Source organism: Cherax quadricarinatus, chromosome 20, assembly GCF_038502225.1.
Source record: "Cherax quadricarinatus isolate ZL_2023a chromosome 20, ASM3850222v1, whole genome shotgun sequence".
In the NCBI taxonomy this organism is placed as follows: domain Eukaryota; kingdom Metazoa; phylum Arthropoda; class Malacostraca; order Decapoda; family Parastacidae; genus Cherax; species Cherax quadricarinatus.
The window spans coordinates 37,782,709-37,805,795 of NC_091311.1; the positions used below are offsets into that span (position 1 = coordinate 37,782,709).

Sequence of the window (23,087 nt, forward strand, 5' to 3'; positions counted from 1 at the left end):
AGCACAGATGTAATAAGGTGTAATATTATAATCAGAATGATGTGCCAAACCCTTAAGGATCATACAGTGCTGAGAGAAGTGTAATAGAGTATGACCTGAGAAAGGAGAGGGCAATGCCTTTCACCAGCACCAAGATACCCTCTTTAACCCTTAAACAGTCCAAAGAGATCGACGTTCAAACTCGTAGTGCTACAAAAGTAATCTTTTTTTTACATATTTTCAAATATAACAAAAAAAAATGTAGATAAAAGTTTTTTTACACGTTTTCAAATGTAAAACAAAAAAGATGATCTACATTCTTTTACATACTTTCAGATGTTGAAAAAACGTATATGTACGTTTGGACTATTTAAGGGTTAAAGGGAGAGATTAAAATATAATAGTGTTCCATTTATTTTATTTTAGTCTCAATATTCCATTAAATAAAGTTTTGATTATCTGAGTAATTGATTCTACCTTTCCCTTCCTCAGGTCATACTCTATTGCACCTCTCCCTCCCCACTAGAGCTAGTGTGTTCTTGCTAGACACACTATCAATAGAACCTTGAACATTCAAAAAGGTGTTGAGAGAACCTCCCAAACTATTGCTCAGCTACATTTGTTTAAAGATGGATTAACTTTACCTATTTCAGTAATGAAATTACAGTATTCTTTACCATTCACTTTATTTACCTAAATATATGATTTATACACATTTTGAAGCAGCTAACTAAATTGCCAGTCAAATATCACAGCAATTTAATACAGAAGCATAGACTCTTTGTGCATTTAACCCCTATGGGTTTAGCCCTTTTTCCTTATACATAATAATATAACAGACACTTAGCAAGATTTTTAATGCTGCCGTCAGTTATGCACATAATTTATATTTTTATTTTGAGCAAACATTTGTACATTAATTGGGAAGCCCTATGAAATGTCTTATAGACTGGGCAACTCAATATTTACCAGTGATTTACCTTAGGAATTTATGAAAATATCAAAATTCCTGCATGCAGTGTAAATGGTGGATAATTTATTCACAAACAGAACCAATTATTATAATAGGAATAATAATTTATAAGAAATTGTCATAGTAGAAAACAAGCTCTTAACATGTATAGGTCATAGTGCACAATAGAACTTAAATATATACTAAAAAATATCAGCATATAATCAAACTACAGCTGTACCTGCAGTTATTATAACCATGTAACCTAATCACATTTCTGATGCATGCATGACTAAAAAATTCAGATTTTAATTGTATAGCTGTTAGATTTTCCCATATAATGTTTCAAACCTATGTTCTGATACTTAGCTACTAGTAATATTAGCATTTAAAGAATGTGACATGGTTTTATAATAGTTTCTCCAGCCTTGCCTGAAATATGTATACTATATTATGGTTTAAGCAATTGTACATTTTCATTATGCTATCCTGATATTGTGAAGTAAATTTTTTGCTTTGAATACGTGGTTCAAGGAATTTATTTTACATAACCAATTATTATACATAACACTAACATCAATAATTTTGTACAAAACAATTATTGAAATTGTGTATCTACATTCATACTAAAACTATTTATTGAAATTTATAATGAAGCTTGTTTTGATATACTGAAACTTGACTGAAATTTATATTTAAACTTTACTAATTTTTAATGTACACACATGGTAATTTGACCATTATCCTGAAAATAATATTTTGCAATAAACTTTATTTTATTTCAGTTAGATAAAAAATTATATGCAGGACTAACATATAATACATAACAGTCGTAGTCTAAAAAGAACAGGGCATAGTGACGAATAAGAAAATACTCAGTATTGTCTGGAACTTGAGTGAGAATAGGAATTTGGAGGTGGATATGATGAGGATGGACCCGCTGTTGGATAGCTAGTTGGATTAGTAGAAGCAGGTGGTGGTGCATAATATGAAGAGGAGGTAGACCCATGAGGAGGAGGAGGGTAGTGACTCTGAGGAGGTGGTTGATTTGTGGGTGGGGTGGGGTAATGTGTTGTGGTGGATGCTTGATGGTAAGAAGCAGGAGGATGATTTGTTGTAGAATAATGAGACGGTGGAGGTTGTGAAGTATAATGTGGAGGAGCAGCAGCAGCTTGGCATGTAGATGCAGCAGGTGGGGGGTAGTGTCTTTGAGGTGGTTGATATGCTGGAGGGGGTGCCTGAGGAGGAGCCTGTGGAGGTGGCCCTTGAGTAGTAGATGGAGGGTAAGAATATGGGTACCGCTGGGTAGCAGCAGTAGAAGTTCCCTGAGATGAACTTTGGGAAGGATAAGATGAAGGATAATTTGAATACTGGTAGGGGTACTGGAAGGATTGTGAGGGAGTAGTATTTTCTGTCTTGGCAGGAGAGGATTTCACTTCTTCTTTCTTAACCTTCTTGGCAGGAGGTGGAGCTGCACTGCTTGCCTGTGTTGGTGTTGATGGTCGTCGAGGAGTAGCTCCAGGCATGACGAGAGCAGTGTCACCAGAAGTTGATCCTGTTTCTGATCTATTTGGTGAGTAGAGATCAAGAACTTGGTGACATATATCTGAAAACATAAAAATAAATTATTTCATCTCCTAATAAACAAATACTGGATACAGCATCTGAAAAGGAATTATGTTGCTTAATAATAAGTAAATTCTTTCTAACTGTCGACACATACCAAACTACTGCATTTCTTCCAAGCCTCTTCCAAACTAGTCAGTGGCGATATTCCTGCTAAGATCAGCAAGACCTTCCCTTACCCATTTCCTACCTACAAGCCAAAATATGGCTGAAAAATAATATACCGTACAGCAGGTCCTCGAATAATGTTGTTTTGTTATAACATGGATGAGAAAAAATCCAATACAAATTACTGTAAAATAAAAATTCAAAGTATACAACACTCATACAAATGCATGACAAACAATGTGGTACAAAAACACTCAGCGAGCCCATCATATTTATTATTGTTTTTGAACTGCGTGATGGTAGGAAGTGCTCCTTACAATTTTAGCTTTACAAACATTTATTCCTTGATTTAACCCTGTTGTAATGAGTGCTAAAGATGCACTGTGCACCTGTCTGTGACCACAAAAAACAGAGAAAAAGTGTGACATTAGAAACAAAGCAAGAAGTTTCAATTAGCCTATGGTAAAACTGGTTTCATTATACTTCATTTGTTGTAGTTTCCAAGACCCTATTGATGATATTAAGAGAGGACTTGCTATACTTTACTTCCATTGTGAACTCCTTTCTGGCAAATCTACTTTTAAGATAAATCAAATGTTATTTCAGTAAAGGCCAAACAATAATTATGATATACAGTAGACTGTCCTTTAACATGAGTTTATTTGGCACAATTCGGTTATAGCACGACTGAAGAATTGCGGCACAATTTTATTCAACACTTCGTAAAATTTAACATGGTTCAGTTTGCGAGTGGAAAAAAAAAAATTTTGAGTGCGCAGTCACCCGCAGGATTGGCTGTGAGTTATACCACTGCTTCAACAAGGAAGACCTACTGCCACCCTCTGCAACCACCACCACCACCCTCCCAGCCTTCAATTCAGTTCATACGTGTGTAGGGCGATCCTCTGGGAGTTCGCTGTGTTTGTTTAGACACATATTTTAATTGCTATATCTAAAATCTGCCAAGCAATCATGGCACCCAGTAGGCATACAAGTATTCTGAAAGTGGCAAGAAAACGTATAAATGTTTAAGTCTTAGAATTAACAAAGAAAATAGAGATATTAGACAAGAGATAGCCAGTGGCCATAATGAAGCTCACTTTGTGCACAAAAGAATGAGGTAAATATATGACTGTACATGATGACTGACTTCACTGATTTACTGACTGAATTACTTACTGGCTTGACTGACTTTAAAATAGAACAGAAATCTATTACAGAATTTATGCACACTCCAGTACAACCGTTGACTTCAGTACCAGAACCTCTACCATCCACCTCAGCCCAGTAGGGCCACAGCATAACTCTCCACAATTATCCACAATTTAAGGTAAGAAATACTATTATTTCTATTGCATTTGTAATCTTAAGCAGTAAAAACAACATAATACATCACGACAATGAACTACAATTACATATTCACTTTTATTTTTGAAAGATGTGGCGGCCTAAAAAAAAGTTTTGGCTTTTGGGGCTCCAAGGAATGTAACCCTATTTTTCCTATAAATTCTTCAGTTCATCTAACACAGTTTTACCTAACACGACGTTTTCAGGAACATAACTACTGTGTTAACCCTTTGAGGGTTTTCGTCGTACTAGTACGTCTTACGCGTAGGGGTTTTTGACGTACTAGTACGCATAAATTCTAGCGGCCTCAAATCTCGCGCGAAAAGGCTGATAGGCCTAGGTGTGAGAGAATGGGTCTGCGTGGTCAGTGTGCGCGGTAGAAAAAAAATCTGGGACCCAGTGGTGCATTGTGGGAATGCCCTCTTAGTAAACAATGTCCACCATGCCTCGCGGTAAGAAGCTCCTCACTCCTCGGCGAATTGGGACACTTTTGTTCCCCAGTGACAGTTCTAATAGTGATGGAAGTGCCAGTGAAGATGAGTTTCGTGGTTTTAGTGAGGTTTTGACCGAAACTAATGACCATAATATCGGTAATAGTGAAGAAAACCCAGACGACCCTCAGCCTTCCACCTCTGGTGCTGGGCCCTCGTGTTCACGTTCAGTTGTTCCAGAACCCAAGAGGAAACTTCTATTTTCCCAAATCCCAGACTCAGATGAGAGCATGGGTGATGATAGTGATAGTGAATATGAACTACAAGCTCTTCAAACTAGTTCCAGTAGTGATAGTGAAGTGCAATATTCCCCAGTGAAGCGTCAGTATATACGACGATATATGCGCTCTGGAAGTGTGCCATATGTTATACCAAGGGGAAGGAGTGTATCTCGGAGTACATCCCGTGGCTGTACAACAGGAACAGACAGTGAAAATGACGAAGATACTGTTGCAATTGGGATGGAAAATGTGCGTGGTGGTAGTGGTGCCGGCGGTGAGGCACCAGCAGTGGGCCATGCTGCCACCCACGCTGCCAGCCACGCCGCTGCCTCAGCTGATCTAGAACAAAGGCCACCATCCCCCACTCCCCCACCACACCAGCCTCCACAACCACAACTTCCACAACCACAACCTCCACAACCACAACCACCTGTCATTGTCCAGTACCCACCAGCAGACCGCACCTGGGATTGGCAGGAAGCTGTCAATTTTGTTCCAAATCCCCACCAGTTTGATGGCAGCCAAAGTGGAATACGGCCATCTTGTGCACTTGGGAACAATGCCACTGAACTGGAATGTTTCGAGTTATTCTTTGACGAACCACTGATGAAAAGTATTGTCATGGAAAGCAACACATACTACGAGTACACCATGGCAAACACAATACTTTCACCAAAATCACGTCTACACCAATGGAAGGAGGCAACTGTGGCTGAGATGTATCTTTTCTTTGCCACAATAATGCTTATGCCACATGTGTATAAGCACAAAGTGAAATCATACTGGTCAACAGACCCCCTGATTGCAACACCAGGTTTCAGTGATATAATGCCAGTGAATTGATTTGTGCTAATGTTACGTATGCTTCACTTCTCAGATAAAACCAGGCCTGACAGAACTGACAGGTTATATAAGATTAGGAATGTGTTTGTGTATCTGAAACAGAAATTCAGTACTCATTTTTATCCCTTCAGGAAGCTTGTAATTGACGAGTCTTTGATTCTGTTCAAAGGAAGACTCTCTTTCAAGCAGTACATACCAAGCAAGAGGAAACGCTTTGGTATAAAGTTGTTTGTGCTTTGTGATTGTTACAGTGGTCTGGTATTGGATATTATTGTGTACACTGGAAGTTATACATTGCAAAATACCAGGAAGTTATTGGGCATCTCAGGTGATGTGGTTCGAACAATGATAGAACCATACCTTGGTAAGGGGCATATATTATATACAGATAACTGGTACACAAGCCCCTCACTCAGTGATTTTTTGCGAGTGAACATGACAGATGTGTGTGGCACAGTGCGTGCAAATCGAAAACGTATGCCCAGGTTTGATGCTGGCACTCGCAGAGGTGAGGTGCAGGCGTTTGCTGCCAATGACATCATGGCATTTCGGTGGCATGACAAACGAGATGTCACACTGTTGTCATCAATTCACCCTAATGAAATGGCAGACAGTGGCAGGCAGCATAGAGAGAGAAATGAACCCATTCTAAAACCTGCAGCTGTGATTGATTACACCTTCAACATGCGTTCAGTGGACAAATGTGACATGCAGATTGGGTTTGCTGATTGTGTTCGCAAGAGTTATAAGTGGTACATCAAACTGTTTTTCCATCTTCTGGACATTTCCATGCTCAATGCTTATAATATGTATAAGATGAGCACCAGAAACAAACCACAGTACGGCGAATTCTGTTTGTCTGTCATCAGACAAATAGTATTCAAGTACCAAGGAAATGCACCTGCAATTGACCGCCCACCAAATTATCAACAACTACCTGCTCGTCTGAAGCATGGTGATCACTTCCTGGTAAAACTGCCTGCTACTGCTTTGAAGAAAAAGGCTCAGAAGAGGTGTTACGTCTGTTCACATACAAAAAAACGCCCACGACAACGCAGAGACACTCGTTTTATGTGTGAGGAGTGCAAAACTCCACTGTGCATGACACCATGTTTCAAAGAGTTCCACAGGCTGCAGAACTTCTAGAAACATGTCCTGTGACTGTATATGTGTATATATTATTATAATCAAAAAGAAGCGCTAAGCCACAAGGGCTATACAGCGTATGTGTATATAAAATATAGAAAAATAGTAATAAACAACATTTCATATTGTTTGTTTGTGTAAATATTTTCTGTAAACAAAATAATGACAACAGTGTTTACGCCCTTATTGTGTAGTATTGAAAAAGAAATAACTTACAAAATACTGATCATGTTGGCCTCAGAGGCCATAAAAGTTACTCAGAAAAAGAAAAATTGAAAAAAAATTGAAAATAGTACATAAAAAAGTAAATAGAAAAATACCGGGTGACGGCAGTCGGCGATGTTACCATATGTTGTTCAATTTTGGCAAATTTCACACCTCCATATCTCGGTAAGTATTGACGTTAAAATTTTTTTGTTTAGCCTATAATGTTTAGAAAAAATACTATTTTTTCATAAGAAAAAATAATTTTTTTTTTTTTTGAAATTTGGCCGACCCTGAGAACGAGTTTCGGAGAGGGCCTGTCGACCCTCAAAGGGTTAAATGACGGTCTACTGTAGTAACAGAAAATTTCTTATTTGTACAGATATTCTTTGTTACAATTGTGACAGCAAATCTGCTGGCCTCTACAGTGACACTGTAGCTAAAATATACTAAATTATTACTACGAGGATCTATTCAAGGACTTTATTAATAAGAAGACTGGAGTAAGAGCCAGGCTACAATTGTGAAGGTATTTAAGGAAACTGGTTAGTTGGGCTTGAGATACAAAGATGGGAAAGAGAGTACTTGCCCTCTGATGAATGGGAAGTAATGTTGCAATTCAGTGGAGTAGTCCCCTCAAGGAAGGTTCCTTGATGTTGGTGAGGGGCTCTTGATTTAGGGAATTGGATCTGTGCTCCAGTTCCCCGAATTAAGCCTGAATGCCTTCCACATCCCCCCCCCCCCAGGTGCTGTATAATCCTCCGGGTTTAGCGCTTCCCCCTTGATTATAATAATAATCAGTGGAGCAGTTAAAATGTGGTGAATTTGTACTTCTTGCAAGGCAACTACTGAATCAGCAAAAATTAGTGTTTTTATTTCTTTGGGTTTCTGTACCATTGTGCATAAAAAAAAAAAAATGAAACCTCAAGCAGAGGTCTTCTTTCAACAAACCAGCTGTATCCCACTGAGGCAGGGTGGCCCATTAAGAAAAACAAAAGTTTCTCTTCATAGCTTTAGTAATGTATGCAGGAGAAGGGGTTACTAGCCTTGCTCCTGACATTTTAGTTGCCTCTTACAACACGCATAGCTTATAAAGAAAATTCTGTTCCACTTTCCCCATGGAGATCTAGCAAGAAAATAGAAAACCCAGAGGGATATATATATATTTATATATATGATTGTACATGTATGTGCAGTGTGACCTAAGTGTAAGGAGAAGTAGCAAGACGTACTTGAAATCTTGCAGGTTTTGAGATAGAAAGATACCACCAATCCCACCATCATGTAAAACAATTACAGGTTTCCATTTTACATTCGTTTAGTAAGGACAGTAGTACCTCCCTGGGTGAGTTGCTGTCTACCAACCTACTACTTATCTCAAATAGAATTATATACAGCAATATAATGTGGTATGAACTCACTTGTTGATTACAAGAGTCAACACAGCTTCAAGTCACTCATTCCAGGTTACTACAGTGTCAAAGTGGCACCTGAGATTTAGCTACATGCTTCTGCTGAGTGTTACACCCGTTTGTTCATTTTAAGTAGACTGTTTATCACAATGATATACTTTTATATGTTATTTTTGCTATTTCACTTAATATTATATTCAGGAGTAATTCCATTAGTAGCTAAAATGGATTTACTCTATAATATTATCTGGTCGTATTACTTAGCTTTGTATTTAGGTAGGTCGTTTAATTAGTGTCAACTGCTGGTGACCTGGCCAAGCACCAGTAGGTGTTTTGAGCTGCTCAACCCCTGTTCCGACCGAGACAAAGTGGGCTGGTAAAGCCTCACAGAGTTCAGTTCATACCTTCCTTTGGACCAGGAAGGGTCGAGGGAAGTATCCACCTCTAAACCACCATTCGCCTCCCTAGAAAATCCCAGGAATTTTCAGGAGCTTACTGCTAAGACTTATCTCGGTTGGAGAAGGCGGTCGAGAAGCTCTTAGAGAAAGTGAAGCCAAGTGAGCAAGCCTCTGTAGTGTATGAGGACTTATTGTAAAGTGAACCCTATCATAAGAAATCTATTAATGTGTTCGAGTTTTTAGGCAACGCCTGTGCATGTGCATATACTAATATTTCGTGACTCACTCAGAGCCATTTGTAAATACTAAACCCAGTACTGTGTTGTTTTAATGAGGAATGGTAAAAGTATTCTACTCATAGTGCAAAATATGAGAAGGTGAATTTAAGTGATTATTATGATTATTAATAAATTAAATAGAAACTAAGAAAATTCCTTTTCCTCTGAAGTGAGTACCTAGACGTACTAAGTTTATTTTGTTACGAAAAGCACTATAACCCAGGGACCAACTGACTATGTTCGTAACACCGAGTTATTCAACAATATTCACATCATTTTAGGCACTGTTAAATATATTTGTATTTACGTCTTGTTTACACTGGAAACAACACGTTCTGCAATTAGGGCTGTAGGATAATTATTCAGTGATGTTCAAATTTCATTGTTTAAAATACTCATTTGTACTTCATGTTGTAATTTGTTTACTGTAATTTTTACCACTGAATATATCATTGCTTAGTTAATCTTAAGTTAATTTTTAGCCTGCCCATAATGCTCTGCATACAAGGGGCTTTTGGCATGTACACCCAAATACCATAATTCCTTGTACAACTATGTATCAGGTCCAAATAAAAATTATTATTACAAGACTGCTATCCCAGCAACCCAATCTCTGACCAGGTCTCATAAATTAGAAAGGAAATATTACAAGAGTAAGAATAGTTAATAATCACTCAGGAAAGTAATGTTCTAAAGCCTTATCTGTCATTTTACAAATCTGAGACAAAAATAAGAGACCAGCATTCCTGCCAGACTGCAAAATACTGAATGAGCTTTTACTCTACACACACAACAGGATGGAAGTACAGGAGGGCCCCGCTTTACAGCGTTTTGCTAATACAGTGGTTTCCAATTACAGTAGTCTCCCCAAATTCATGGGGGTTACGTTCTAAGACCACCCCTAAATATGCCCCCAAAACACTTTAATTTCAAATTCAGCTTCACACATCACCCTAAAAAAAAAAAAATGAATGTAAAGATAAACCTGTATACAGCACTACACTGCTATGTCTCCCACAGTGCTAGAATGTAAAATACTGTTACTCCCATATGTACTGTAATTCATGCAAGCCCACTTTCTTTGGTATACTGTAATTCATGAAACCCCATTTTCTTTGGTATATGTACTGTAAATAAATGGTAATAATTTAATTTAGTAAAAGTAAATTTAAATGTAGGGGTACTTACCGATATATGGAAATTTTGCTGAATTTACGTTAATAATTGTTACAAAATTACTAAATTATATTTTTCTGATTATTTAGCATTTTTAAAAAGCATAAAATTTTTTTTTTTTTTTTTTCAACAAGTCGGTCGTCTCCCACCGAGGCAGGGTGACCCAAAAAAAAGAAAGAAAATCCCCAAAAAGAAAATACTTTCATCATCATTCAACACTTTCACCACACTCACACATTATCACTGCTTTTGCAGAGGTGCTCAGAATACAACAGTTTAGAAGCATATACGTATAGAGATACACAACATATCCCTCCAAACTGCCAATATCCCAAACCCCTCCTTTAAAGTGCAGGCATTGTACTTCCCATTTCCAGGACTCAAGTCCGACTATATGAAAATAACCGGTTTCCCTGAATCCCTTCACTAAATATTACCCTGCTCACACTCCAACAGATCGTCAGGTCCCAAGTATCATTCGTCTCCATTCACTCCTATCTAACACGCTCATGCACGCTTGCTGGAAGTCCAAGCCCCTCACCCACAAAACCTCCTTTACCCCCTCTTTCCAACCCTTTCGAGGACGACCCCTACCCCTCTTTCCTTCCCCTATAGATTTATATGCTTTCCATGTCATTCTACTTTGATCCATTCTCTCTAAATGACCAAACCACCTCAACAACTCCTCTTCTGCCCTCTGACTAATGCTTTTATTAACTCCACACCTTCTCCTAATTTTCACACTCCGAATTTTCTGCATAATATTTACACCACACATTGCCCTTAGACAGGACATCTCCACTGCCTCCAACCGTCTCCTCGCTGCTGCATTTACCACCCAAGCTTCACATCCATATAAGAGTGTTGGTACTACTATACTTATATATATTACTTATATATATTACCATAAAAAAAGGAGGGGTGTAAATGTTGCAGTTTAAAAACTGTGTAAAGCACCCTTCTGGCAAGACAATGATGGTGAAAGTTATTCTTTTTCAGGCCACCCTGCCTTGGTGGGAATCAGCCAGTGTGATAATAATAATAAAAAAAAATTCTGCAAATATACGGGGATTTCCGCGAGCAATTATTAGTTAGGTTTTAAGAAAAAAATCTGCAAATTACTGAAGCCCCAAATTCACGAGGGTTTACCATATACCCATTCTTCCTTTATTCAAACTTCCTACAATAAATATATTCACCACTCGCTATAAGCTAAGGATGAAAATATTTTAAGGTAAGTAATGTGTGTGTGCTGTATATCCACTTTTTAGGTCTAGCTATATTGCTCACTTAATATATGATAGCATAAACATATTTATCAGGCCTTTATATTTATTTGAAAGTTAAAAAAAGCTATGATTCATTTTACAGTGATTTCTGCTTTACAGTGGTAGCCTGGAACCTAACCTGCTGTACAAGCAGAGCCTGCCTGTACTTCCTTGGATAGTTACTGGTTACTAATCTACAAAAAACTGTACTAGCAATTCACTACCTACCTTATGCAATAAAAAATAGCAAGGTACTGAATAAAACATTTTTAGAAATGGGTTTTCATACTCCTTACAGACTAGATAATTTAGTTTTTCTTACCCTTGCAACAAAACTCTTTTTGACTGCTAATAAATACTCAGGGTGCATTACCTTCTAGAAGATCCATGGAGATGCCTTCCACATACATGTCCCACCAACGCTGGTGCCTGGCTGTCCTTCCATTCCAATCCGTTACTTCAAATTTACTTAATTTTCCTGCCAGATACATCAGTGCAATGGCAATGATCTCTGGTTCCCACTGGAGGCATAGTGTTGTGCACAGGCTTAAAAATAAAAAGTTATAAAAATACAGATTGTAATATATAAATTTAAATTCATTACAATATTCAGAGACAAGGTAAATGTAAATATTAATGCTAGATAAGACTTCTACAGTATTTATCTCTTGCTACCCCTCCTTCCTTTTCATTTATGCAAATGGGATATGAAATATTAATATTTACTAAAGGTGCTAAACTTGTCCATACACAACTCCAGAACCTTATTTCCAAAATGTGGCATTTACAAAACCTACAAAATACCATAAGTATTTAGTGTTCTTTGGAGACAGAACAAATTCAGGAGAAAACCTAGAAACCTTAAAAAGAGCAGACATTACTTTTTTTTCAGAGGCAGCAGCAGAGAAATTAAAAAAAAAAAAAAAAATTAGACATGTAGCAATATCACAAGTCTTTCAAACAGTTTATGAAAGCACTACCTGCAGCAAGCTCATGCCCATCACAACTACTGGTAATCACTTTATATATAAGGATTCATTTATGCTGCCTTTTGTGCTCAAGTGTCATTTATTGTTTTTTTTTTCTTGCTGTAATGATAGATACTTTGGAAGTATATATAGAAACTTCCAAAACAGAATATGTGGCTACAGGACCCTCACTAGATTAGCTAAACCTTTGTCAACTACAAGATTACATTCCGAAACTAAAGATCATCTGTTAAGTACCAGTAACTTTAAAGTTAGTTAGAGCACAAGATAACTGGATTTGAGAATTTTAGGGAGCTCAAACTTGAGCTCAGTGACTACACTTCAGTATTTGAATTGTTTACTTTGATAAGGTTGTGTCCCCCTGTACAGGTCTCCCTCAACATTCACGAGGGTTAGGGGATCAAGAGCCTCGCGAATGTTGAAAAACCGTGAATGTTTGGTGCCCCAAAATATTGTAGGGAAATATAATACAATACTGCTTCCTTAACTTGTTGAACCATGAACAATCATAAAATACATGAAAACATCGTAAATTGTACTAAATACATACGTTATGCCTTAACAACATGTATGTTATTAAATACCACTGCCTCCACCACTGCAAGTCCCTACTACCCTCCCTCTGACCCCCACAACTGGCAGCCAGCCCTCCCACCACTGTGTGGTGAGTGTTTTGTTTGTTCATTATTTGCTATTAAACTACAGTATAAATAATGTCAACCCATTTATGACTGCATATTGGAATGGCTATTCGGACAGGTATTGGAAGGTGACATCATGTGTTTACTCTTGAACACAGCAAAGAATCAAACATTTCTGCTACTGCTAATAATAATAATAATAATAATAATAATAATAATAATAATAATAATAATAAATACGATAGAATTGAAGAAGGAAATTGTACAAAAATACGAGGGTTGAAGCAGTGGTGGAGGAAGTGGTTGACGTAGCGTCAGTGTGGCTTTGTTTATGCTGGAGTGAGTATTAGTCTCCGTGCTCTTCCAAACATTTCACAATAATTCATTGTATTTGGTGCTTGTAGATTGAGTGTGACTGGAGTGGTTGAGGCAGTGGTAGAGGCAGTGGTAGAGGCAGTGGGTGAGGCAGCAGTTGAGGCAGTGGTAGAGGCAGTGGGTGAGGCAGTGGGTGAGGCAGTGGGTGAGGCAATGGTAGAGGCAGTGATATAGGCAGTGATAGAGGCAGTGGGTGAGGCAGTGATAGAGGCAGTGATAGAGGCAGGGAGGGAGGCAGTGATAGGGGCAGTGATAGAGGCAGTGGTATTTACTAACATATATGTTATAAATAATAATAGTACATGTTAATATTAATAACATTTATAATAATAATAATAATAATAATAATAATAATAATAATAAATGTTATTCATAATGTACTATTATTATTTATAATATATATGTTAGTAAATATCACTGCCTCTACCACTGTCTCACCCACTGCCTCTACCACTGCCTCTACCACTGCCTCTACCACTGCCTCACCCACTGCCTCTACCACTGCCTTTATCACTGCCTCTACCACTGCCTCTACCACTGCCTCACCCACTGCCTCTACCACTGCCTTTATCACTGCCTCAACCACTGCCTCTTCCACTGCCTCAACTGCTGCCTCACCCAATGCCTCTATCACTGCCTCTATCACTGCTTCACCCACTGCCTTTACCACTGCCTCTATCACTGCCTCAACCACTCCAGTCACACTCGATCTACAAGCACCAAATACAATGAATTATTGTGAAATGTTTGGAAGAGCACGGAGACTAATACTCACTCCAGCATAAACAAAGCCACACTGACGCTGCGTCAACCACTTCCTCCACCACTGCTTCAACCCTCGTATTTTTGTACAATTTCCTTCTTCAATTCTATCGTATTTATTATTATTATTATTATTATTATTATTATTATTATTATTATTATTATTATTATTATATTAATATTATTATTATTAGCAGTAGCAGAAATGTTTGATTCTTTGCTGTGTTCAAGAGTAAACACACGATGTCACCTTCCAATACCTGTCCGAATAGCCATTCTAATATGCAGTCATGGATGGGTTTACATTATTTATACTGTAGTTTAATAGCAAATAATGAACAAACAAAACACTCACCACACAGTGGTGGGAGGGCTGGCTGCCAGTTGCAGGGGTCGGAGGGAGGGTAGTAAGGACTCGTGGCGGTAACCTTAAATATGATTTGGCAGCTGGGAATTTGGCGGTTGGGAATTCACGAATGTGTGAAGCCCGCGAAAGTTGAAAACGCGAATGTTGAGGGAGACCTGTAGAAGTTTTCTCTCTGTGTTGACTTTGATCCACCCACTGTCCAGTTTAGTCAGTTTTGGCTTGCCCTCATTCATTTTATACATCTCTACTTCTTTAGTCTTTAATATTTTAACTTAGTGTTTGAATTATTCACAATTTTTATCTTGCATCATTGTTCAAGAATTACTATTAGATAATTATGGCAAAAATCACAGAGGCTTAAGAAGGAAAGCAAAATAAAGATGTAGTGTACATTATAAAGTTTTGATCCCCAAGTCTGACAGGCTAAACTTTGGAGAGAAAAAAAAAAAAAAGGGCAAAAATATCCATGGTAATAACAGTAATGAAGTTATGTTAAGTCTGAGGTCTAACGTATAAAAACACGTGCTGATGGTGCGTTCTGCATTTTTTATCACCGACGCAGGTGACTGGCAGGTTTGGGAGTCAGCTAAAACAAATTATCATACATAATAAAATGTGTATAAATTACCCAGGATAACTCAAAAAAGAGTCAGACAAGTGACTTATTTCCATTGGGGTCCTTCCTTGATTTTCACTTAATGATTCTTCAGTTTTCTTGTGCTTAGCAGTATTTTTGTGTCTTTCACTGTCACTTAATTTAGCTGCAACTGAACATTTGCAGGACACACTCAATTGAGTCACGTACAATACGTAAACTTCACCTGACTGACCGTGTTTTCTTTCTACTCTCTGTCTGGATGCATGCAAGTGGATGTGTCTATGGCTAGGACTGCATATTGATTTGTGATGGAGTTTTCATGCATTTTAAAAATATTTTGTTTTTAAGTTTACTGATTTTACTGTTTAATAAGATTACATTTTTACTGCAACATGACCAAAACAAACCTATGGCGTGCAAATGGCAGCTTCTGTGTATTACTGCCGTATCGTACTTTAACTAAGTGCCGTATCTCACTACTGTTTTTTAATGTATCTTACTGCCATATTTTACCATATCTTACTATCATTTGATGGTAAACAAGTGAACTGGCCTACCAATACTACTGTAGTTCATTCAACTCCATCACCTGGTTTACCTCGCCCTACTGCTGCTAAGTACCAACAAATTTTTTATGAATATTTTTGTTATTTATTCATAGTTTACACGATTCATTATTGGGTCATATACAGGAGCTTAGTTTACTGTTTAGTATCAAAAAATTTTTCTAGGTTTAGGTCGAGACTTCTGAGCAAAGCAGGTGTGACTTGGACCTGCCAGTATGGACCAGTAGGCCTGCTGCAGTACTCCTTCTTTCTCATATTTTTATGTAACCTTTGGGCTCCAAGATGCTGGGTAAGTGTATTTGACTTCTCTTAGAAGAAAAAATAGCATCTTTAATGTCATAAAATATAGTAATACATGAAGGTGAAAGCATTTTTTCTTGTAAAATATATTCATTATCAATGTTTCAGTGAAACAATCGCCATCAAGATCTGTGAAAAAATCATAACTCTTGAACAATGATGCAAGATAAAAAACTGTGAATAATTCAAACACTAAAATAAGTTAAAATATGAATGACTAAAAAACTAGATGTATTAAATGAATATGAGGGCAAGCCAAAACTGACTAAACTATACAGTGGGTGGATCGAGGTCGACACTGAGAGAAAACTTATACAGGGGGGGGGGGAGGACAACCATATCAAAGTAAACAATCCCAATATTGAAGTGTAGTCACTGAGCTCAAGTTTGAGCTCCTTAAAATTCTCAAATCCAGTTATCTTGTGCTCTAACTAACTTTAAAGTTACTGGTACTTAACAGATGATCTTTAGTTTTAGAATGTAGTGTAATCAACAGATTCTGCCCATTACTTCTGAATCGGGTGACCCAGCAGATTTAGTCTTGTATTTTTGAAGTCCATTAAGTCAAAGATTTCTTGCATGTTCCTAGCTATACACATGACTGGTTCCAATGGTTTTTTTACTCTCTCAGCTTAGCCTTAAACCAGAGTTTCCTGTTAGCTGCCTGATCAACCAGGCTGTTGATACCAATGCTCCAAGGACCTACAGGGCTATCACAACCTGGCAAATAAGGCACTCTGAGCATATAATGTTCCAGTTTCTTCATGAAAACTTCAACCTTTATTTTAACAATATTTTTTATATCTGCTGGTAGTAATCTAAAAATTCCTGGACTACAAATAACCTATAGGTGATGGAACATGGGTTGGATCATTGAAGATAATAGCAAGTGTGCATTCATGATTTGGTTAAAGCTGTAATTAAGCCCCACAATTACCCTTCATTCAACTGGTCCTCCACCACAAAAATGAGGAGATACAGTGCCTGCAAACGAAATCATTGAAAACATAGTTAACATTTTATTATACATGAAAAGCAATAAAAGAATTGAAATAATCTGAAAATTAACTTACTTTAATCTGTTAATCTAATGCTGGGTTATTCCGTCTATTGGTTTAATTCCTGAAGGCATACTATTAAGAGATTCTTGAAATAATCAGTCCACTGTGATCCAAGTTTCCTACATTTTGAGGGGAAAAAAAAAAAAAAGCCTTCTCTTTGACATTTAGCTTACAGGGCTGTCAAATAATCCAACAGGAAATTTCAAAATGGAATGGGAGGGGGGGGGGAGGAAGGGCACACAAAGATGCTGCCTCCTACAGCAATTCCAAAGTAACTGAAGGCAAAAGATGGATGGAAGTTGCTGCTGGCATGTGTATGAGCTGTCTGACAAACCATCAATTTATTTTTTTTTTTATTATCACACCGGCCGATTCCCACCAAGGCAGGGTGGCCCGAAAAAGAAAAACTTCCACCATAATTCACTCCATCACTGTCTTGCCAGAAGGGTGCTTTACACTACAGTTTTTAAACTGCAACATTAACACCCCTCCTTCAGAGTGCAGGCACTGTACTTCCCATCTCCAGGACTCAAGTCCGGCCTGCCGGTTTCCCTGAATCCCTTCATAAATGTTACTTTGCTCACACTCCAACAGCACGTCAAGTATTAAAAACCATTTGTCTCCATTCACTCCTATCAAACACGCTCACGCATGCCTGCTGGAAGTCCAAGCCCCTCGCACACAAAACCTCCTTTACCCCCTCCCTCCAACCCTTCCTAGGCCGACCCCTACCCCGCCTTCCTTCCACTACAGACTGATACACTCTTGAAGTCATTCTGTTTCGCTCCATTCTCTCTACATGTCCGAACCACCTCAACAACCCTTCCTCAGCCCTCTGGACAACAGTTTTGGTAATCCCGCACCTCCTCCTAACTTCCAAACTACGAATTCTCTGCATTATATTCACACCACACATTGCCCTCAGACATGACATCTCCACTGCCTCCAGCCTTCTCCTCGCTGCAACATTCATCACCCACGCTTCACACCCATATAAGAGCGTTGGTAAAACTATACTCTCATACATTCCCCTCTTTGCCTCCAAGGACAAAGTTCTTTGTCTCCACAGACTCCTAAGTGCACCACTCACTCTTTTTCCCTCATCAATTCTATGATTCACCTCATCTTTCATAGACCCATCCGCTGACACGTCCACTCCCAAATATCTGAATACGTTCACCTCCTCCATACTCTCTCCCTCCAATCTGATATTCAATCTTTCATCACCTAATCTTTTTGTTATCCTCATAACCTTACTCTTTCCTGTATTCACCTTTAATTTTCTTCTTTTGCACACCCTACCAAATTCATCCACCAATCTCTGCAACTTCTCTTCAGAATCTCCCAAGAGCACAGTGTCATCAGCAAAGAGCAGCTGTGACAACTCCCACTTTGTGTGTGATTCTTTATCTTTTAACTCCACGCCTCTTGCCAAGACCCTCGCATTTACTTCTCTTACAACCCCATCTATAAATATATTAAACAACCACGGTGACATCACACATCCTTGTCTAAGGCCTACTTTTACTGGGAAAAAATTTCCCTCTTTCCTACATACTCTAACTTGAGCCTCACTATCCTCGTAAAAACTCTTCACTGCTTTCAGTAACCTACCTCCTACACCATACACTTGCAACATCTGCCACATTGCCCCCCTATCCACCCTGTCATACGCCTTTTCCAAATCCATAAATGCCACAAAGACCTCTTTAGCCTTATCTAAATACTGTTCACTTATATGTTTCACTGTAAACACCTGGTCCACACACCCCCTACCTTTCCTAAAGCCTCCTTGTTCATCTGCTATCCTATTCTCCGTCTTACTCTTAATTCTTTCAATTATAACTCTACCATACACTTTACCAGGTACACTCAACAGACTTATCCCCCTATAATTTTTGCACTCTCTTTTATCCCCTTTGCCTTTATACAAAGGAACTATGCATGCTCTCTGCCAATCCCTAGGTACCTTACCCTCTTCCATACATTTATTAAATAATTGCACCAACCACTCCAAAACTATATCCCCACCTGCTTTTAACATTTCTATCTTTATCCCATCAATCCCGGCTGCCTTACCCCCTTTCATTTTACCTACTGCCTCACGAACTTCCCCCACACTCACAACTGGCTCTTCCTCACTCCTACAAGATGTTATTCCTCCTTGCCCTATACACGAAATCACAGCTTCCCTATCTTCATCAACATTTAACAATTCCTCAAAATATTCCTTCCATCTTCCCAATACCTCTAACTCTCCATTTAATAACTCTCCTCTCCTATTTTTAACTGACAAATCCATTTGTTCTCTAGGCTTTCTTAACTTGTTAATCTCACTCCAAAACTTTTTCTTATTTTCAACAAAATTTGTTGATAACATCTCACCCACTCTCTCATTTGCTCTCTTTTTACATTGCTTCACCACTCTCTTAACTTCTCTCTTTTTCTCCATATACTCTTCCCTCCTTGCATCACTTCTACTTTGTAAAAACTTCTCATATGCTAACTTTTTCTCCCTTACTACTCTCTTTACATCATCATTCCACCAATCGCTCCTCTTCCCTCCTGCACCCACTTTCCTGTAACCACAAACTTCTGCTGAACACTCTAACACTACATTTTTAAACCTACCCCATACCTCTTCGACCCCATTGCCTATGCTCTCATTAGCCCATCTATCCTCCAATAGCTGTTTATATCTTACCCTAACTGCCTCCTCTTTTAGTTTATAAACCTTCACCTCTCTCTTCCCTGATGCTTCTATTCTCCTTGTATCCCATCTACCTTTTACTCTCAGTGTAGCTACAACTAGAAAGTGATCTGATATATCTGTGGCCCCTCTATAAACATGTACATCCTGAAGTCTACTCAACAGTCTTTTATCTACCAATACATAATCCAACAAACTACTGTCATTTCGCCCTACATCATATCGTGTATACTTATTTATCCTCTTTTTCTTAAAATATGTATTACCTATAACTAAACCCCTTTCTATACAAAGTTCAATCAAAGGGCTCCCATTATCATTTACACCTGGCACCCCAAACTTACCTACCACACCCTCTCTAAAAGTTTCTCCTACTTTAGCATTCAAGTCCCCTACCACAATTACTCTCTCACTTGGTTCAAAGGCTCCTATACATTCACTTAACATCTCCCAAAATCTCTCTCTCTCCTCTGCATTCCTCTCTTCTCCAGGTGCATACACGCTTATTATGACCCACTTCTCGCATCCAACCTTTACTTTAATCCACATAATTCTTGAATTTACACATTCATATTCTCTTTTCTCCTTCCATAACTGATCATTTAACATTACTGCTACCCCTTCCTTTGCTCTAACTCTCTCAGATACTCCAGATTTAATCCCATTTATTTTCCCCCACTGAAACTCTCCTACCCCCTTCAGCTTTGTTTCGCTTAGGGCCAGGACATCCAACTTCTTTTCATTCATAACATCAGCAATCATCTGTTTCTTGTCATCCGCACTACATCCACGCACATTTAAGCAACCCAGTTTTATAAAGTTTTTCTTCTTCTCTTTTTTAGTAATTGTATACAGGAGAAGGGGTTACTAGCCCATTGCTCCCGGCATTTTAGTCGCCTCATACGACACGCATGGCTTACGGAGGAAAGATTCTTTTCCACTTCCCCATGGACAATAGAAGAAATAAAAAAGAACAAGAGCTATTTAGAAAAAGGAGAAAAACCTAGATGTATGTATATATATATATGCATGTGCGTGTCTGTGAAGTGTGACCAAAGTGTAAGTAGGAGTAGCAAGATATCCCTGTTATCTTAGCGTGTTTATGAGACAGAAAAAGAAACCAGCAATCCTACCATCATGCAAAACAGTTACAGGTTTTTGTTTCACAGTCATCTGGCAGGACGGTAGTACTTCCCTGGGTGGTTGCTGTCAAACCATCAACCTCAGTAAAATTGCCCTTAGGCTGTCTAGTGAGGCTGTTTAGTGTAAGGGAAAATATAGAAACCTTGAAAATGTCAATTTATTTAGCATTTTTGGACAGACTATTTCTTTTTGCAGGCACTGTACTTAATGTAGTTTTGAGTATAAGGGGTGGTGCATCCAGCATGCATGTATGAATATATTAGATCAAAGTGAGTGGAGACAAGTGATTTTTTGAGATTTGACATACTGCTGAAATGTGAGCAAGGTGACATCTATTTGAGGAATTCAGGGAACCCAGAAAGATGGCCTACAAGGTCTGGAGGTGGAAAGTACATTGCCTATACTCTGAAAGATGGGAGTTTGGATTTTTTTTTTAACACACTGATCATCTCCCACCAAAGTGAAGTGACTCCTCCCCCCCTCCCTAAAAAAAAAAAAAAAAAAACACATTTACCATAATTCCTTCAATCATTGTCTTACCAGAAGTGTAATGACATTACTATTAGCAGGACCTGCCAAACTCCAACATCCTCACCCCTCCTTTAGAGTGCAGGCATTGTACTTACCACCTCCACGACTAAAGTCCAGCAACCCAGTTTTCCTGAATCCCTTCATAAATGTTAGTGTGCTTACACTTCAACAGCATGGCAAGCCATAAAACCACTTGTCCCTATTTACTCCAATTTAATATGTTCATACAATATTCAAGACCTTGTTGACCCCTCTCTCCAACCCTTACCAGGATGACCTCTGCCCCCTCCTTAATTGTACCCCAAATTTATATCCTCTTAGTCATCTACTCTTATTATATATAAAAACTTTTAAACTTACAGACAAAAATTTCATAATACTATAGTATAACATACCTGTCATTGACAAATGTCCAGGCCATCTGTACCATATTGGGTAGTTTCTTTTTGTCTCCTGTTAAAACAAATATAATTGTGATTCACTGCAATGATGATCATAATAAACAATACAGGTCTCCAACTTACAAAATACACACATCCACAATTAAACACCATAAAATACACACATTTGCACTTGCATATGCCACAAGATACACACATCTACACTTACAAATGCAACAAGATGTACATATCCTCATTTACAAATGTCACAAGATGCACACATACATCAGCACTTACAAACACTATTAGTTAGAAAACAATTTAAAGTTGTACAACTGCCAAGTCCTGTTACTAATGTGTGAAACATAACCATACTTGGAACTCCTGTTCTCTATATAATTAACTCATTTTATATCAAAAACAAGAAATAAAACTCATTTGCATTTTGTGGACCTCCTGTACTTAATATCCTTTAATATTTTCTGTAGAATTACAATGCTTTATTGCCCCACTTTGCACTTTTAATTTATTTTAGAAACATTTCAGCAAATAACAAAGGTTATCAAAGAAGAATACTTTCATAATAATTTCCAACTAGTAACATTTCAGAAAACTATTATCACAACAATCTATCCCAATATTCAAAGCAATATCTGTTCACTTTAATATACAGGAGAGCCCCGCATATACAGCCCCTCTTTTTGGTGTTCCAGGTTTTCATTGGCTTTCAAATGAGCCACTGTTTATCATGTTCGGTGCTTTTACTGCTTTTCTGCCATTTTCCTACAACAGTTGCATTAGGGGAGGTGACTAGTGATGTATTTTAAGGTAAGCATTGTATGTACTGTGTATTTATTTTACGTTTTTATGTTTTTTTTACTCCTGGCTATATTGAGAACTTAATGTATTATAATGTGAACAAGTTAACAAGCATTATAGATGCATTCAATAATGAAAAAACTGCTCTTTTTCCACAAGCTGGCAATTTTCGTTTACCATACAGGGTTGGGAACCTAAGAGCTGTACAAATGGGACCCTCCTGTACAAGGAATAAAGTGCCTCGTGCAAATGTTCACAAAAAACATGTCAATCATTCTTAACCAACTGTTGCCATTCACTCCAGTTTGCTGTCAATTCTTGTGCTCATGCACCCTATATGTTCATCTTCTCAGTCTTCTCCTCCTAACCTCAAATCACTTTAACCCTTAAACGGTC

General features: G+C 38.1%; 1 protein-coding gene across 3 annotated transcripts in view; it reads right to left on the reverse strand.

Annotated features, from left to right (window-relative positions):
• Positions 1–648: 648 nt before the first annotated feature.
• CycK (cyclin K) overlaps positions 649–23,087 on the reverse strand; it is a 60,819-nt gene continuing 38,380 nt past the window's right edge. For 2 of the 3 annotated variants that reach the window (XM_070086962.1, XM_070086960.1), the window contains 3 exons: positions 21,888–21,945; positions 11,823–11,995; positions 1,670–2,537 (listed from right to left, as the gene is read on the reverse strand). In XM_070086962.1, the coding sequence (XP_069943063.1) occupies positions 1,807–2,537; positions 11,823–11,995; positions 21,888–21,945 (962 nt within the window). In that variant the 3' untranslated portion in view covers positions 1,670–1,806. Of the gene's footprint in view, positions 2,538–11,822; positions 11,996–21,887; positions 21,946–23,087 lie in introns of all 3 variants that reach the window. The other variant, XM_070086961.1, reaches the window with a different exon arrangement.